The 17790-nt window shown below is 52.5% G+C and overlaps 9 protein-coding genes across 9 annotated transcripts; 5 read left to right on the forward strand and 4 right to left on the reverse strand.

Moving 5' to 3' along the window:
* Positions 1-95: 95 nt before the first annotated feature.
* Positions 96-866, forward strand: LDX57_000726 (uncharacterized protein; the record flags this gene model as incomplete). Its single annotated transcript, XM_046082371.1, has 1 exon — positions 96-866. The coding sequence occupies one exon, from the start codon at positions 96-98 to the stop codon at positions 864-866; it is 771 nt and encodes a 256-aa protein (XP_045938328.1).
* A 509-nt stretch (positions 867-1375) lies between these two features.
* On the reverse strand, positions 1376-2629 carry rpn8 (proteasome regulatory particle lid subunit RPN8; the record flags this gene model as incomplete). The annotated part of the gene is made up of 3 exons (XM_046082372.1): positions 1376-1999; positions 2095-2366; positions 2446-2629. The coding sequence occupies 3 exons, from the start codon at positions 2627-2629 to the stop codon at positions 1376-1378; spliced, it is 1080 nt and encodes a 359-aa protein (XP_045938329.1).
* An 827-nt stretch (positions 2630-3456) lies between these two features.
* Positions 3457-4593, forward strand: adk1 (adenylate kinase ADK1; the record flags this gene model as incomplete). Its single annotated transcript, XM_046082373.1, has 4 exons — positions 3457-3616; positions 3747-3799; positions 3929-4083; positions 4185-4593. The coding sequence occupies 4 exons, from the start codon at positions 3457-3459 to the stop codon at positions 4591-4593; spliced, it is 777 nt and encodes a 258-aa protein (XP_045938330.1).
* Positions 4594-4933: 340 nt separating this feature from the next.
* Positions 4934-6326, reverse strand: LDX57_000729 (Gfo/Idh/MocA family protein; the record flags this gene model as incomplete). Its single annotated transcript, XM_046082374.1, has 4 exons — positions 4934-5508; positions 5591-6121; positions 6195-6215; positions 6293-6326. 4 exons carry the CDS (start codon positions 6324-6326, stop codon positions 4934-4936), a joined length of 1161 nt encoding a protein of 386 aa, XP_045938331.1.
* A 487-nt stretch (positions 6327-6813) lies between these two features.
* PCF11 (putative mRNA cleavage factor complex component Pcf11) lies at positions 6814-9115 on the reverse strand (the record flags this gene model as incomplete). The annotated part of the gene is made up of 6 exons (XM_046082375.1): positions 6814-6867; positions 6927-7295; positions 7362-7557; positions 7623-8335; positions 8398-8850; positions 8948-9115. The coding sequence occupies 6 exons, from the start codon at positions 9113-9115 to the stop codon at positions 6814-6816; spliced, it is 1953 nt and encodes a 650-aa protein (XP_045938332.1).
* A 996-nt stretch (positions 9116-10111) lies between these two features.
* Positions 10112-10598, forward strand: LDX57_000731 (uncharacterized protein; the record flags this gene model as incomplete). The annotated part of the gene is made up of 4 exons (XM_046082376.1): positions 10112-10240; positions 10300-10324; positions 10388-10397; positions 10493-10598. The coding sequence occupies 4 exons, from the start codon at positions 10112-10114 to the stop codon at positions 10596-10598; spliced, it is 270 nt and encodes an 89-aa protein (XP_045938333.1).
* Positions 10599-11295: 697 nt separating this feature from the next.
* Positions 11296-14115, forward strand: LDX57_000732 (putative microtubule binding protein HOOK3; the record flags this gene model as incomplete). The annotated part of the gene is made up of 7 exons (XM_046082377.1): positions 11296-12674; positions 12728-12788; positions 12843-12919; positions 12967-13079; positions 13136-13530; positions 13717-13812; positions 13930-14115. 7 exons carry the CDS (start codon positions 11296-11298, stop codon positions 14113-14115), a joined length of 2307 nt encoding a protein of 768 aa, XP_045938334.1.
* A 469-nt stretch (positions 14116-14584) lies between these two features.
* hem13 (coproporphyrinogen oxidase) lies at positions 14585-15959 on the reverse strand (the record flags this gene model as incomplete). Its single annotated transcript, XM_046082378.1, has 2 exons — positions 14585-15691; positions 15750-15959. The coding sequence occupies 2 exons, from the start codon at positions 15957-15959 to the stop codon at positions 14585-14587; spliced, it is 1317 nt and encodes a 438-aa protein (XP_045938335.1).
* Positions 15960-16947: 988 nt separating this feature from the next.
* atg8 (autophagy-related protein 8) lies at positions 16948-17493 on the forward strand (the record flags this gene model as incomplete). Its single annotated transcript, XM_046082379.1, has 3 exons — positions 16948-17037; positions 17158-17390; positions 17460-17493. 3 exons carry the CDS (start codon positions 16948-16950, stop codon positions 17491-17493), a joined length of 357 nt encoding a protein of 118 aa, XP_045938336.1.
* Between the last annotated feature and the right edge of the window lie 297 nt (positions 17494-17790).

Below are 17790 nucleotides of genomic sequence, written 5' to 3' on the forward strand. Positions count from 1 at the left end.
AATTATGAACATCTGCTACTGTTCGTTGACGGTTCCGTTGCTTAGACTCGCCCTGCGTCCCCACTAACTGCTACCTACCACCTTGGCTCCCTTTTATGGGTCGACCTCCTTTTACATCGACCATACCATCTTACTCGGGGCAAAAGAATCCCATGCAGGATTCAAACAACCATGGATCAGCTGTACTTCCCGTTCAATTCGTTGATCGGTTGATCTCCCGACTGGGCCAGCAGCTTCTCCCAAGTCAACGCGCAACGGACTCGGCCGGTGCTCTCCCACCTGTTCTTCCGTCAGATGTAAAGCCACTGATGTTGACTCTTCATTGTCTATTCCCCAACGAACTGCTCCTGGCTCTAGACATACTAGACCGCGGACTGGTGAGACGGCTTGCCCAGCAGGATGCGAACCCAGAGTCATCAAATCCGACGACAGATCCGTCCAGGGTCGTCTTTTTCGTCATCTCCGCCTCCGCAGCGCCGTCGATCTCGGCCAAAAAGCCCCTGCCAACGCGCACAGGAGGGCAAATGGGCTACGAGGTTCGGCTGCAGGCCTGGAACTGCACTTGTCCGGCATTCACGCTGGCCGCATTTCGCGATCTCGGCCCCGAGATGGAGCCTGCCGGGCATGCGGAAGGCCTCAGGGACGACGACGTGCCTGGCGTCCAAGGCCGGACCTGCAGCTACCCATATGGCGGATGGCTGGCTGGCGACGCGATCCGGACGTCGCCTCCCATCTGTAAGCATCTTCTTGCTTGTCTGTTGATGGCACGTTGCCCTGGCGCATACGAGACCACGGCCCAAGAGGTCGATCCAACCCTTGTTCCTGCGGAGGAGTTGGCAGGCTGGTGCGCCGGCTGGAGCGGATGATTTGATACCAATGTCCTGATTCAGACACAGAACAGGCGAGTCTGGGGCGAGAATTCCTGGATGTGATCGGTGAACATTGGACCGCAAACGCAAGGCTGTCGCCTTGTTACGCCCGAAAGAAATCAGTGTCTAATTGGCTTCATGTGCAGATTGAGCTTGAAGCATTCGCTCACTATACATGTGACGCATCTTCCTCGACGAGGTTATAGGGTGAATGAATGTTTGGGCATTTCCTTCCCTTGGGAGATCATAATTACGCGTCGTTCAAATTTCCTCGCGAAGTCAGAACATGTAAGGCCACCAACATGACAATACCTGTCGGGCAAGGCCTAAATCAATCCAACGGGGCTAAGAACAGCTACTACTACTGCCTTGAAGGATCAAGGGAGGATATAAAATTGCAGACTCGCAACTTATTCGAGAAACAAGATTACTATAGTGTACATCTCAATGCGGAGACTGAATTGTTCTAAAGGATCATATCACATTGCTCCCTCCAAAAGGACCACCTAGTCGGCCCTCGGGCTCTTCTTCTTCGACTTGTCCTTGGACCCATCCTGGTCCTCCTTCTGCTCCCCATTCACCGCGCCACTAGCCTTCTTAGCAGCCTCCTTCTCAGTCTTGACCGCGTTGGCCTCCTGCTCCCTCTTCAGTTCATTCTCCTCCTGTTGTTGTCGGTTCTGGATTTTGTTGTCGATCAAATCGTGGAAAGCGGTGATGGCGCGGATCAAGCTGCTCAGATAGATGGCCATCAATTGATCGTTGGTCTTGATGCTCATCGCGCGGGCCAGTTCACTGTTGTCCGTCGGCTGCTCCGACCCGCTGAGGCGCTGAGTTGCTGGCGGGGTGGACAGGTTGGGCAGTAGGTTGAAAACATCCTGGAGATTGCCTAGAATGGCGTGGTTGACTGGTAGCTCGTGGTCCAACACCTTCTGCAGATACTGGCCAATATCCCGGAGGCGTAGATGCAGACCCTGCAACGATTGCAGCTGTGACGTAATACGTGTCGAAAGAGTACCGACGGCAACATCTCTGATATCCCGGAGCAAATGCTCGACACCGATCTCCTCCGCTTCTTCGGCTTCGATTATGGACGGAGTGTGGACAAAGGTCTTGGAGGTGGTGGTACCGTCCTACATAGACAATCGCGTAAGTTCAAAGATCCGCGTATTTGCACCGGTGAGGAAGGGGCGAACTATCGCCAAAGAAGGGGAGGGGAAGAACGTACATCCTTAATCTCATCTACGGCGAAATAGGCATCGGTAGGCACGCCGACTTCCTTGGGTTGGACATCGACAATCACCAGTAACGGGTTCGGGGTGTACCGCTTAAAAAGCTCGTTGATTTCAAGGTCGGAGGCGCGTAGCTTGGGACCCGAATGATACCACCCGATGAGCTTCTCCCGAGCGTTGATTTTCTTGAACATGTCTCTCATCGACTCGACAAAGTTGTGGTCCAAGAACCACACCGAGGGGTCCTTCTCATCTTCCTCGAAGGGAACTAGATCACGGATGCGTCAGCACTTCGACCACGATAGATAGGCGATGCAAGAACATCCAGAGCCGTGGAGAAGACGAACCGGCGAAGCTGTTTGATACCCGAACATTCTGGCCTGTGTTCTCTCCCAGCAGCACACCCACCACACGCTTTCGGGTTCCCTTGGCCGAGCGTCCGTAGTGATCTGCAACGGAAAGAAGAACCAGGGGGGCAACGGTGACGGTCCGCTGGACGAGGGAGAGTGTGTCCGCCGTGGTGGCAGGCATGGCGGGAACGGTAAGATGGGGAACGGACGAGAAGGTGTGAACTGGATGGCAAACAGGAATAACGAAGGTAGGAAGGAGATGAAAGAAAAGAGGAAGGGCAAAGCCAATACGTGGAGGAGACAAGGCCAATCAACGAGCAACGATGATGGATGATTAGAATAGTGATGATGACGATGGAGGTCGCGAGACGCTCGCTGCCGGTGCTTGGGGGAGCTCTCGATGCTTGCGCCACAGCACCCAGTTGTGGCTGGAGATCTCTAGCCACGATTGTGTTACTGCCTGAGGCATAAATACAGAACACGTGTCCTCGAACTGGCCGTACAACATTACATTACATCACATGATCTGGTATTGAAAAGTGGGCGCTACAGTATGTATGATACAGGTACAGTACATTATCTCTGGGAAGGCTCTCTTTGTTAGATCAATCTATACTTCTAAAAAGCAAACAGGATGCTCTACTCTTCACCAGAGAATGTGCACCTGCGCCATGAGTGAGAAACAGCATCTTGCTCCGGCAATAGATTGCTCCCCCCTCTCTCTCCACCCTCTACCGCCAAACGAGTAAAGACCCCGAATCCAGATACAGATATCCCGGCTTTGGGAACGGATCGTCGCGGGCTGCGAACCTCGGAGACGCGGGTGCAATACTCCGCTCCGGTCGACCTTCTTTTCACCCCAACATGCAGATTCCGTCCCTTCTTCCATTTCCCCGTCGTTGCGCCCATCCTGATATCTTCCTCCCTTCCCCCCTCTCCTCCCCATCCCGCTCCTGATCTGCATCGGACTGTTGTCCTTCTTTTCTCCTTCCTCATCGATCTATCGCAATGGCTCCTATTACGGAAGAGGTCGTCTCCGGCCTGAAGGACACTATCGGCAAGCTTGAGGCCCGGATTGAAGACTTGGAAGGCCGCCTCACCAATGGCAACAAGCCCAAGTCTGTCGCCGAGCAGATGCGCATCATCCTGATGGGACCTCCTGGTGCAGGTACGAACCTCGCGAAATAAGATAGAAAGAGGGAAAGAAAGATGGAATGCCGATCGCCGTGACCTCCCATCCCGACGGCTAGCTTTCTGGTCCCCCGAGCATGGTTTTGCTGACCGACTCTTGAATTTAGGCAAGGGTACCCAGGCTCCTCGCCTCAAGGAGAAGTACTGCGTGTGTCACTTGGTACGTGAAAACTTTTTTTGTCCTTTTCTCTTGCGTCGGTCTTCGTTCACGCATTGAAACCCATTCCCCTTCTGAGATTCTATGTCATGATATGTATGGAGGACTAACAATCGTGCTCAATGCGGACAGGCTACCGGAGATATGCTGCGGTCCCAGGTCGCCAAGAAGACTGAGCTGGGCAAGGAGGCCAAGAAGATCATGGATCAGGGTGGTCTGGTCAGCGACGAGATCATGGTTAACATGATCAAGAGCGAGCTGGACAACAACACCGAGTGCAAGAATGGGTTCGTCTTACTCCCCTCGTTATCTGTTCTCTTCTTATCGCCGATCGTTGTCCATGTGTTAGCAATACTGGTCTGGAAAGCTAACAACAATGTCTGTACAGTTTCATTCTCGACGGTTTCCCTCGTACCGTTGCTCAGGCCGAGCGCCTGGATGACATGCTGGCCATCCGCCAGCAGAAGCTCCAGCACGCCGTGGAGCTGCAGATTGACGATGCTCTGCTGGTTGCCCGTATCACCGGTCGTCTGGTCCACCCTGCTTCCGGCCGATCGTACCACAAGATCTTCAACCCCCCCAAGGATGAGATGAAGGACGATGTCACCGGCGAACCCCTCATCCAGCGTTCCGATGACAACGCCGACACGCTGAAGAAGCGTCTCGGCACGTACCACTCCCAGACGACCCCCGTTGTCGACTACTACAAGAAGACCGGTATCTGGCGGGGTATCGACGCCAGCCAAGAGCCCGGCCAGGTCTGGAAGAGCCTCCTGGGTGTCTTCCACCAGAAGTAAATCAGGTCCTTGTGAAACGGGTGCAACAATGAGTGTGGTGTATTATAGCTGTACGTCCTTATTTTCTGGGCCCTTGGCAAGAGGGAAGCGATAATACAAGCAGAGCCAGCACTTATCTTTTTGGGAGGTGAAGCTGACAGCATGGACTGTCGGCTTGCTGGATTTACAGTACAAGAGATCTTTTCATTTCTTTTTCTTGATGAACTAAATTTGTTTTGCGGATGTCCACCCATAGGCATCATATGGCGGCAACCTCGGCGCTATGTATAGTAGGTAATTGTTCCAAAATTTCAAAAATGCATTAGCAGTAGACGATTTGGCGGTGCTATTCTACTCGTCTCTACAACTGCGTAGGGTAGACCGTAGACTCGATCTTTTCCGGATAAACCAATCCACCCTGGCGTCGGATCTCATCCATGACTTCCATAATGACAATGCTTTCCTCCAAGGGCAGAGTCTCACTCTCCAGCTTACCATCCCGCAGACACCGCGCCACCTCGTCGGCTTCCCAGAACATGCCATGGCCATCCCCGGGGAACGGGAACTCGACCTCCTGGATCTCGCCTTCACCCTTCTTGGGGATGAGACGGTACCGCGTGGGCCGGAACGCAGGTCCGTCGACCTGGATCTCGCCCTTGGTTCCCTGGATGCGGATGGCGGGACGGGCGGAGTTCTGCTCGTCGGGGTCGGTGGAGAGTCGGAGGTGCGTCATGGCCACGGCCTGCGATTGGCCTGGGTGCGGAAGGTTGGACGGCGTGGTGGTCGGGAAGCTGAGGAGCATGGTGGTGGCTTCGTCGGCCCCGGTGAGGTGGTATGGGGTCATGTGTGCTGAGATAGCAGACGGGGGTTTCCGCTGGTCACGAGGAAGGGTGTGGTAGAGCGTTTGGAAGACCCAGGTCAAGGAGTAGATGCCCACTGTAGACGCCTTGGGTTAGTACATCTTCGCACAGCCAATGCGCTCATAGAGAGTAATACGGAGAGGGAGCAAAGAACATACGGTCCAGCAAACATCCTCCGGCCAGGTCCTTGTTGACCATACGATGCTTCGTCCCCCACTTCTCCTCGACATCGTCACCGAAGCTATTATCGGCAATGACACGCAGCACCTCTCCAATGGCGCCCTTCTGGATCAACTCGCGCACCTGGATGCTCAGCGGGAAGTACCGAGTCCAGACGGCCTCCATCAGGAACAGCTTCTTCTTCTGGGCCGTCTCGCACAGGATCTTGGCCTGGGCCGCGTTGACGGTAAAGGCCTTCTCGCACAAAACATGCTTGCCGGCCTCCAACACCTGCATGACGTTCTGGAAATGGTGGGAATGCGGCGTTGCGACGTAGACCACGTCCACGTTGCTGTCGGCTACGAGTTCCTCGTAGGATCCATAGGCCGCACAGGGAGCCGGGATGCCCAGATCAGAGATGAACTGCTCGGCGCGAGACTGAGAGGAGGAGGATGCCACGGCGACCACGGTGTGCGAAACATCGGAGGCGCCGCGGACGTTGGGGTCCTTCAAGAGGTCTTTCACAAAGGCTGATTTTGCGGGATGGGTTAGCGGGACTGGCTGGAACGAATGCGTGAGGGGATGTATATCATATTGACGTACTATTGGCGATTCCGCCCGTGGCTATGCAATACCAGCAAAGAATAAATGGTTAGCTTGACAGGCCCGATTTCATGGAGTATTTGGGAGTGTCGTCTCACCCATGATGCCCCATCGAACATTGTGCGGAGCCATGGTAGAGGTGTGTTTTTAGACAGGGAACTGGACGTGAACGAGGTATGTACAAAGTGATATCCGGATAAAGAGGGAACTAGAAATAAGTAAAGAAGATGGAGACGGAAGGCGGGGAAGACAATTTAATATTTATTAAGTCGGAGACGAAGCGATGTTACAGTCGCACTGGTTTGTTTGTACCCCGGAGACTCGCCGAGGTGGGGTTTCCGCTCCCACTTCCGCCGACGTCATCTTTGGCCCTTCTTCGTTATATACATCCATCCGCCCAAATACAAATGCCCTAACGCCTCCGGAACAGGATATGCAGTCCCTATGCAGAACAATCACTGGCTATTTAGAATGCGAGAGTGTCCTCCTCTTTCCCATCCCTCCCTAGCACACACCCCGGCTTGCAAGATACGAAAAATATAACAACAATCGGAAATATACTGGAGATCCCCCCTTCTTTCTCTGATAAAGGTTGTGTCTCGTCCTTCCCAGTGAGTCCTCATGACATCGGCTCCGTCTTGACACGAACGTTGTGACCTGGAGAGTCCGACTCCTGCAGCGAGCGACGTTAGCGGATTACGTCCGTATTAACTGCGAATGGGGCGTACTCACCTCAACTTTGCGCTTGCCCAGGACGGAGTCTGGCGTTCCCGTGCGTCCTGACGGCGTGCCTCGGCGCATGGGCGCCGGTCCGTCTTTAGTGACTTCGGCATAGCAGCTAGCATGATAGACACGGTTACCGACCTTGACCGCATCCTGCCATATCCAGTCTTGGACGTCTTCGGACCACGTCGACTCAAATTTCTCTTGACATATGGGACAAGGAGTGTTTCGCAGAGTGGCATCGTTGGGGGCTCGAATCCATGGCTTTGGAGGGCCCTTTTTAGCAGCAGCGCCGTCCGCTGCAGTTGCGCCTTCACCGGCGGCCTCGGGGTCGACAAGGCCTTGGTCATCTCCCGCCTCGCGGGATTTTATCCAGTCCTGTTTGGCGTCAGTTCTACAAGCTTATGTACTCCGAGGAGAATGAATTGCATGTGTCTAACTTACCCTTTCGTCGACGTACCAACTGCGGTTCTGGGCCCGCTTGGCGGCATCGGCCATGCGTTGGTTAGTTCGAAAATGCCAGTCTAAATGACGCGCCTTCTTTTCTTTTCCTTCTTCCGTAGCGAGAAACCGGCGACCACACGTTCCGCATCGATTTGACCTTGATTCATAAAGGCTGGCGATTAAGGGGGTGCGGGGTCTGTTGACCAAGGTTAGACTGAACTCTGTACTTCTGCCAAACAAGGACGGTGCGGTGTCACTTACATCTTGATGGACGCAGTGTTCATTTGAACATTCACCTGAATCTCCGAGACATTCATCGACGAGGGGTTGGTGACTGGAGGAGTGTATCGCATCTGACCAGGTACAATAAGCGGAAAGGCTGGGGCACCGCCCGAAGGAGGAGCTGTAGGAGCCGGTGAACCAGCAGCAGGGGGCAGCAGGCCTCGAGCCCTAAGAGCGGCGATTAGTGGATTATCGGGGGCCGACGTGACAGCGGGTTGAGGCGTGCTGCTATTTTGGGGCATCTGTGACAAGATACTGGCAGCTGCAGGTGGCGGAGTTGGTTGCTGGCGCGCGGCAGTAGACTTGATCAACTCGGCAAGGGTCCCCGGATTAAGAAGTTGTTGCAAAGGCTGGGACAACGTTTGGGTCGGCGGAGTCGCCATGGTAGGGGTTGAGACGGCTGGGATACTCGGGGGGAGATTCTGAGGCGTTGGTATAGCAGGTTTCGGTGCAAGCGTTGAGACCTGATGGCGGACAAGCCTTAGCTGATCTTGGGTCAGCTCTTGGCGTTGCAATATTCCCTGGAGGTCCAACAGCGCCTTTAGCCGTTGCTGCACGGACGTTTCTAGAGGATTGTTGGCAAAGTCGCTCCGGGCTGCCGTGATCAGCGTTTCGATATCCTGATTTAAGGCCGAGAGGTCGACAGTTTGATGTTGTTGAGACTGAGGAGTCGGCGTTGAGCGCGGGTCCGCCTGTTGGTGGTGTTAGATATCGACCTGCTCCCAGCAACATGAGAGTTTTCTTGTGCACCTACCGGTTGATGTCCGTGGCCAGTGCCATTTCTCTGGTATGGCATGGGCGGAGTTGAATTGGCAGAAGACGGATATCGTGCCATATTCTGCGAGGGCGTCGGGCTGTTGGTCCAGCCTGGAGGAGTCCCGACTCGACCGCGGCCGAGTATGTCTTGCTGGCTCCGAGCCTGCTGCTGCTGAAGAGCAGCAGTTCTAGCCTTGATCAGGGCACTTTCGATGCCTCGAGTGGTCTCCGGAGGAAAGACAGGCCTTGTGTCCAAGGACCCCGGCACCGGCTCTTTCCAAGTCTTGAGCATCTCGTCCAGTTTCCGGCGAGTTTGGGAGTCGACCAAAGTGTAGGCATTCATGAAGGTCTGATACATATTGCGACCTAGGAAAAGAGTGTAGGGTGTCCCTACATTCTTCGCTATTGAGTCGACTACATACAAGGCAGGCAACTTTTGGGCCGGCGGTGTCTACAAAGCGCAGATTAGAAGTTGATCGTCCAGAAAGGGGTTACAGACGGTCATGCGTCTCGCAAGAGTACAACAAAGCAGATATTGGTGGACCTACTGTTCGAATATGGTTCTCCAACACGCGCGATATGGCCATGGCGTGTTCCGTGTTTTCTTTGGCGATGACGGTCAAATTGCCGATCTGGAACTTGTCGTTGGTTATTAGATCTTCCAAGGAATTCTTGTAATCCTCGGCGACCTCATCCGAGGCCAATCCTGACGACATGTTGGTCAGGTATACCGGTTGAATAGGGGAAAAGGAGCAGGGGAGGCAAGAGGTGTGATAAACAACGCAAGAGGGTGCTAAGGATGGGATTGTCGGCCCTTTTCGAGGATATTTTAAATCCGTTTCTCTTTTCTTCTTCCTTATTTCTCCTTGTTTTTTGCTTCTGCTTTTTCCTTGTTCTCTCCCAGTCTCTCTCTCTTTTTTTTTCTGTTCTTTCTTTTCCCAATTTCTTTGTTTAGTCTTGCTTTCTTCTGGCCCGTCCGTCTGCGCTTTTCTTTTTCCCCTGTTCCTGCTTCTGTAAACTGTATCGGAGATATCTTATTCTCCCCTCCTGGTGGATTCCAAGAACACTGGTCTCCTGAAAAAGCAAGAGATGGAAAGAAGAGTCGGAACTTGTAAAATGCTTGCTAGCTATCTTTCGTCAGACTTTCTGAGACAACAACACCCAGTCAGACGCCAGCCCTCCTAAGACCCAACAATTGCCACCGCGACAGTCTTCACCAACGGCCCTGTATGTGATAAGATCTACTTCCTCCTAAGATATAATCCGCGCCGATTGACCCTTCCAGTAGATAACAACCAGCCAAAATGAAAACAAAAGGTACCCCTTAACGGTAGGCCGTAGGGAACTTTCGGGGGGAAGCACGTGCAGAGGGGGCGGAGGGGAGCCACGGGAATGAGGGAGAAGAGATGATGAGAGAAAAAGAGGTGTCACCAAAGAGAGGAGGAAAAGGGTTGGGAGGTCGGTCGGTCGCAGGTGGTGAAGAGCAGTCAAGGTCGATCTGAAAGGAAAGAAGGTCGCCAGAGAAAAGAAACGGGGAAGGCGTGACCGGCGCTGACTCAGCACCCGGCCGGCGTGACGTTACATTCCGCAAAGGGAAGGGAGGAGACCTACAGAAGGGAGATGGCGAGACTGAGAGTCCTTCACTACGTACACTCCCCCGGTTTCCGTGTTATCATATCGATTCATCTCACTAGCATCTACTTCCCATCACCATGAAGTTGCTGTCTACCATCATGCTGGGCTGTCTGCCCGTCGCCCTGGCCAAATCTATTGTCGTCACCTTCCCCAAGGATACCCCAGACTCGGTGGTGAAGGATGCGAGGCAGGCCATCATTGACGCGGTGCGTTGTGTCATCTCCCTGGCTCCAGCGGAATCATTCATCTGATAACTCGTTTCTAGCATGGTAAAATTACCCATGATTACCGTAAGTACTTTCCTTCCCTCCCCAACTCTGCGGATAGACGAATGTATGGCTAACCTGTCTTAGAATTGATCAAGTACGTATACACCCCTGCCTTACCGGTGTTCTTCACGCTTCCTCGGTATTGGATTCATCCCTTGGCAACTCATTCTAACCTTGAAATCTCGATAGGGGGTTCGCCGCCACCGCCCCAGACGAGGCGATCCAGCAGCTTTCAACTAAATCCTCGGAGTATCACCCGACCATCGAGGATGACACGATCGTGTCGACTCAGTGAGCGGAGAAGGAACCCACCGGCCGGAGCCCATTTCCTGCGTTATCATGACATGTTTATCGGGCTGGCCTCGGAATTTATCATCATGCGTCGGAATGGATGGAAGCTATGTGCGGGATACTTCTGGGAACGCGCTGGGAATGACGGGGGAGCATCCACATGCATGATATTAATGACTGTTATATTAATGAGTATTGTCTTGTCAATGAATTTGATTCTGTTTGTCCCCTCTAGTTTCCCTTCCTATGGCGGGTGTGTTGTGTTGGCTAGTGGCTTAACACCCAGGATGTCTTCCCTCGGACATTTGAAGAGCATAGAACACGATAACAAAGAGGTAGACAATTGCATGTGAATCTATTGTTTAGGAAGCTCGGCGTGGTGGTGGTCGGACCAAAAAAGAGGCGAAGAGTGGATTTGAATTAGCTTAGAGCCGGGCCTTCTCCGTACTTTTAAAACTAGCTCTATTTATATGCGCGCGTTAAACGTGGATCTCGCTTGGGAACTCCCCTCTCCGAAGGTCGCCAACAAGCCAACAACCATTGCTAACAAGATCTAGTCGGTTGAATCCTCGATAGACCACGCGTCCGGGGAAATGCGATTCGGTTCCCCTTTCCGACATTAATCTCGCACTCCGTCCCTCCTTTCATCGTCAACATTCCTGAGACCGACCGATTCCCCCGTACCTCCGACACCTCCCACTATGGCCTCTGAGCATACGGTCACGCAGGCCCTCTTGGAATGGATCAATAGTTTCGCCTTGGGAAAAACCATTAGGACTACGGATGAATTGACTGACGGTTCCATTATCTGGGAAGTCTTGCAGGACATCGACCCTCAGTACTTCCTTGATGAACTCCCTGAGCGCAACCCGCCCGATCACTGGCTGTCCAAATTACAGAACTTGAAGCATGTCCACAAGCTCGTGGTTAACTACATTCGCCAGCAGCCGGACGGCTGCCCCTCCGGTCTCGATCTCGCGCCCAACCTGGAAGTGGTCGCCGAAAAAAGCTCCCTGAAGGACACCAACAAGCTCCTGAAACTCATCCTCATCGCGGCCATTCGCTCGCCCAATGCGACGACCTACGTGGAGACTCTTCAAAGTTTGAGTACCCCTGCCCAAGAGACCCTGAAGAATATCTTTGAAGAGGCGGAGAACGGACAACATGAACCCGATGACACTGCGGACGAAACAAAGGAGGAATCCACCAAGCGCGAGCATCCCGTCGATTTGGAGCTACAGTTCGAAGAACGAGTGGGAAAGGTGCTGGCAGAGAATGATCGCCTGACCCATGAGAAGAAGGAACTGGAGAAAGCGTTAGAAGACCTGCACAACCGTCTAGCTCGGCTTCAGGAGAACAATGACACCCTTCAAACTCGCCTCGCATCCACCGAGGACCGGCTTGGGAACCTGAAATCGGGCAAGGGTGATTTAGGGTTCAACGCGAAAGCTCTCGAAAGCAGAGCTCGCCAACAGGAGGACATTATCGCTTCGCAAGAGACCCGGCTGTCGGCCGCCCAGGACGAGAACGACAGTCTTCGGATGACCGTGGAGTCTTTGCGCGTCAAGAATGAACGGTTCCAGAGGCTGCAAGACGATTATGATGTGCTCAAAACGGAGCGGGACCAACTGGCTCGGAAAGCCAATGCGGCTGAGAAATATCGTTCAAAACTGCAGGCCAGCCAGGATTTTGAGAAGGAAAATCAGGCCCTGAAGGTTCAAATTAAGGACCTACAGCAGCAATTAAAGGACTCCGATGCGCAGCAAAGGTGGACTTCGGAGCGCGAAGTTGAGCTTGAAGAGTATCGCAGAGTTCTGCCGCGCATCGAACAGGAGTGCGGCGACGTGCAGAGCATGAAAAAACAACTCGAGTTCAACAACCATGCCCTCAAAGAACGTCTTGATAGTGCCGAAGAACAACGCGAGAGAGACGATTCACTGATTAGCGAGTTGCGAGAACGAATCCGAGAGCTCGAAGGTCCCCCTGGGAGCCCATCTCTCACACCAGGCATTGAGACGCCAAAACTGCAGGGGACCTTGCAGAAAGATTTCGATGATATCGGTGTTAAGGAGTCTCAATTGTAGGTTTACCACTTATCAACGCCGGCCGGTATAAACTAATCTGTTATGCCAGAAAATCCGAGAACGAGGAACTGAAGAAAGAGGTCGAGACGCTGCGGGGATCGTCAGCTCCTGTATGAACTCCCAGAAAAATAAAGACGCTTGATGCAAGACTGACTATGACACAGATCGGTTCCCAGGCTGAGGGCTTCTCCGAGGCTTTCAACGAGACGCTTCAACGTGCTCGTGAAAACTCCACTCAAGGGTATGACAGTCACAAACTTCGTGTGCTAAAGCTAATACGGATCTCAGGGATGAATATTGGAAACTCTACGATCAGTTCACTTCAACCCTCAAAAAGCTGGCGGCGTCCCAGGATGCTCTCGATGCCTCCAGACGGGCACTTAATGATGCGCAAGCTACGGGTGAGTACTTATCTTACGAAGTCAACGCCCGGGAGCACTCGCTTATTATCTTTCAGCTGAATTTACCGGCCAAGAGAAGGAAGATATGATAAATAGCCTACGAGAGAAAGACTCAGCGGAGTTGGCCCAAATGCGAAATGACTGGGACGAAACAAGCCAGAAGGTTCACTCCCTCCAGGCGGAGATTGATTCGAGTCTGACATTGGTGAACCAAACTTGCACCGAACGCGATGAATTACGAGCAGTGCTCGACGACCGGCAAGCCATGATCGCTGAGAGTCGCGTGGAAGACCATGAGACCATGGAAGAAATGAAAGCGCTGTTGGCAGAAATCGCAGGGCAAGATAGCGGCGATGCCTCAGAGGCCTCTCAAAAGTCGGGCGTGGAGCTCACGAAGCAGGTAGTAGAGTTGATTGAGAAGAACCTGGAAAGGCTAGCCAAGCGCGCAGAGGTTAGTACCGGTTCCCTTTTCACCCCAAGTCCCGCCTGTGTCTTCAAACCATACCACCTGGTGGTACCTCATCGGTGGTTGCAAGCGATTCCAGTGGTTGCTTTGGTCTGGGTACCAAATGGGCTCGGCCGTTGAAGCCAGTCATTTTCTGTGGGTCATGATACTAACGTCAAGATTCATTTGCAGTATATCCACAATCAAAACGAACACATTAAATTCCTTCAAGAACGGCTCAAACATTTCGAGGAAGACAGCGATAATGGAATTAGCAGAGAGCGCGAGGTAAGTAACTAGTGTGTCCGTGATCATGACGGAGCTACCAATACTATCACCCTTTATCTCCCCCCTCCCCCCCCCCTTTCTATGTTCGTTAGTGCTGATGGACTCTATCTCATGCAGCTCGAACTCCAGAAGATCATCGACGCACAAGCTCGGGAGCTCACTCTGATGAGCTCTTCCTGGTACGAGATCCAAAGCCGACTACAGAGCAATGGTACTATCTCCAGATATCGACATGGTTCTAGTCTGGCCGACGCACAGAAAGGCTGGCTGGCAAGACAACGAAGTGTGGTAGCGGGTCGATAAGGTGAATATTCAGTCGGTTGAAATTGGGAAGTTCTCATCTTCTTTTTTCTCTCTTTCTTCTATGAGAGGTCACGCTTTGCCTCTATGATTTCTTTTCACTCTGTTTATATCTTCCTGGCCTGATCCTTGTCTGTTTATCCCCACCCTAGATTGTATTGTCACGCTATGTCGAGTTTTGTACATATATATTTCTTTCCACACATATTTTTTGCATTCAGAACATATAATTGCCAAGAGGTTAGTTTATCATTTCCCTATATCTTCTCCCAAGGCTTGACTCGTAATTACGGACTTCGCCCGCTATCAGAGGGCGTGTCTGGTAATATACGGTGTATTTTATCACACGAAAGACCCTAGAATGGGAGAATCACAACTAGTCCAATTTTACAGATTATCCAATTTTTGAATATGATACATGGTGGTAGATACATTTGGATTAGCTATAAGATCCTGTGACCACAGAATCCCATCATACCCACTGTCTGGGATGTCTCAAAACATCCATGATCTCCTTCTCTTTGTACTTTTCCTCGCCCAGTTGTTCCTCATCCTCGCCTGATGCCTCCGTCCGGGTTCCCGATACCGGGTCCATGTAGGCCCAGGATGCCGTGCGCGGAAGGCTCATGAGGATACTCTCAACACGGGCATTTGGTGTACGCAGACCAAAGCTGGTACCGCGGTCATAAACCAGGTTGAACTCCACGTAGCGACCCCGTCGGAGTTGCTGCCATTCCTTTTGCTCGGGGGTGAAGGGCATGTCCTTTCGGCGCTCAATGATGGGGACATAGGAGGGGAGGAAAGATGCGAGTCCATCTGAAACGAAGGAAAAGAGCGTCTCCTGGGGGTTCTGAGAGGAGCTTGAGGAGGATTCTAAGAAATTGGCGTCAAGATCATCGAAGAAGATACCTCCGACGCCACGCGCCTCCCGGCGATGGGGCAAGTAGAAGTACTTGTCACACCAGGCCTTGAACTTCGGATAATAAGTTGCGTCATGCCTATCGCAGGCGTCCTTGATGGTCTGATGGAAATGTTTGGCATCTTCGGGGAATAGGTAGGTTGGAGTCAAGTCTGTGCCGCCACCAAACCACCAATTCTTGTCGCCGTTGATGGGATCCTTGGGGTCCGAAGTCTCAAAGTAACGATAGTTGAGATGCACGGTAGGGGCCATGGGGTTATGGGGGTGCAGAACGAGAGAGAGGCCGGCAGCGAAGAAACTCAACGAATCCACGTCAGCCCCCACAAAGGACTTGTGGTCGGCGCGCATCTTTTCAATGGCTGGTCGAGGCAATTCTCCGTAGACGATGGACACGTTTACACCGGCTTTCTCGAAAACATTGCCATCTTGAAGAACGCATGAAATACCGCCTCCACCATTGGGCCGAGTCCAGGTATCCGCCTTGAATTCCTTGCCATCAATCTTGCTGAGTTCCTCGACTATCTTCTGCTGATGCTCCTTGATCAATTTTTCCATGCGTAACCGCATGGGAGAAGTTTCGCTGATTGTCGACTGCTTCTTCAAAGCCTCGTCAAGCTCCACAATCGAGGGAGAGTCGAGTTCGGTTACGTCACCCGTCATCTGTTTTCACCAGCGTTAGACCACCATATACACACCGGGGAGTGGTTCTCAGGATTACCATGGAATATATCAGAGCTCCGATGAATGGTACGCCGATGGCAAGACGCAGGTATGGCCTCCACACGGTGAATTGCTTCGAGCCCTTAGGCTTCTGCTCGGAGGAGTATTTGCGGAATGACCCTTGGAGATTGCGAGGTGTTCGGCATGTTCGCGACGAGAGATGGCCTAGAGACCTTCGCAGAGGTATATATGGTCGAGGCAAAGACATCGTGCCAGAAGACTTTGGGAGTTGGCTGATCGGACGGGGGAATCAGGTGGTGCCGGGAGGCGATTGGTGGGCTACAGTCCAGCGCCCACAAATATCGAGTTTCGGCGGCCAGGCTCTTCCAAATGAGGACAAGGGAAGGGAAAGGCGATCTTGGTGATTCCGAAACGTATGGGGCCACCTGCAAGTCAGGACATCCGACCTGGCCAATGGTGTTTGCAGTGTTTGTCACTGTTGACAGGTTTGCTTGGTCCCGCATTGTCCCGCTGAGATAAGCAGCATGTTTGCCTTGTTTGCAGGCAGAGGTCAACAAGCTACTCCGTTACATCTGCGATAACAGAAGGGGGGAAAGGAGGACAGCACAGTTGAGTCAGACCAGATTTGGAGGGAAGGAGTCAGAAAGAAGGATCGGACGCATCCCTGCTATCTGAGCCACAATATTATGGCTGATGACAAGAGTCCAAGGGACCGCGGTTCCAGGCACGGCACCTATCAAGTGCTTCACCGGTTAGCCGCTGATCAAGTGGAGGCAGCTTCCGGATTGCAGATTTGTTGTGTCAACTTGTCACCAGGACAATTTCCGGGCAAATGACTAGAGATGCACCCACGTGAAGGGAGGTGTCGAGGAGAACTGGATTTACTCGGAGGCATCAGTGAATAGTCCATAGATTGGGTGGTATCTTCCAGTATGGATGACCCAACTGACTCACGTGTGGGGCCGTTCACCGCCTCTACCCCGTGATCCGCTCCTCCCAGCTGGTCCTTATCAAGAGCAGGCATGACGCGGGGCTGTCGCCTTCCGTCTCCCTTTTGTCATCATTCTCTCTCATCTCTCCATCACTATCACATCACTTCCTTCTCGACTCTTCATCCCACTTCACCTCTTGGACCTTGGCTCATCAACTTTCGCTGATCTCTTATTCTTTCTATCTGCCTATCGGTCTGATCTTTATCTACTACCCGTCCAACTCCAGCTCCACTATCCATCAGTATGCGTTCCAAGTTTAAGGACGAGCACCCCTTCGAGAAGCGCAAGGCAGAGGCCGAGCGCATCCGCCAGAAATACGCAGATCGTATTCCGGTATGTGCACCCCGTTTCCCTTGCACGTTTCAGCTGCGTGGACGAGGAAAGACCACGGTCTTTCCTCATGTCTATTATTCACCGCCTGTTCGATCTGCTAACCTCGCCTCGCGTGCATAGGTGATTTGCGAGAAAGTCGAGAAATCGGATATCGCGACCATCGACAAGAAGAAATATCTCGTACCAGCCGACCTCACCGTCGGGCAGTTCGTTTACGTCATCCGCAAGCGCATCAAGCTTTCTCCTGAGAAGGCCATTTTCATCTTCGTGGACGAAGTCCTGCCACCCACAGCTGCGCTCATGAGTAGCATCTACGAAGAACACAAGGACGAAGATGGGTTCCTTTACATAACGTATGTCCACTCGACTCCAAGTCCACCCTTCCACACCTATGACATATCTGCTGACGCTGAGGCATCTAGCTATTCCGGGGAGAACACCTTCGGTGAATGTTGAGCTTTACATGGCCGCCTCTGGAACCGATGTAACTCTCCATCTAGTCAAGATTTCATTTTTGCGGCGGCGCCGGATGAGCGGGTGAGGGATATGGTCGACTAATCCGAGCTAGGCTTTGCGGCGAGATTCATTCCTCTTATGTGCTGGCGTTTATCCGGAGTTTTAATCGATTTATGAACGTGCCTAGCAGACGTTTTGCTGGCCTTCTGATTTAAATTTAATGTTATCCTGCCAAAGATTCCAGCTGAAAGGTCCGTAGATGGTGGTTCTGTCTTCCGATGATTTGGTTGCAACCGC

The sequence above is a fragment of the Aspergillus melleus genome (genome assembly GCF_016097325.1).
Source record: "Aspergillus melleus strain CBS 546.65 chromosome Unknown contig1, whole genome shotgun sequence".
NCBI classification, from domain to species: Eukaryota; Fungi; Ascomycota; class Eurotiomycetes; order Eurotiales; family Aspergillaceae; genus Aspergillus; species Aspergillus melleus.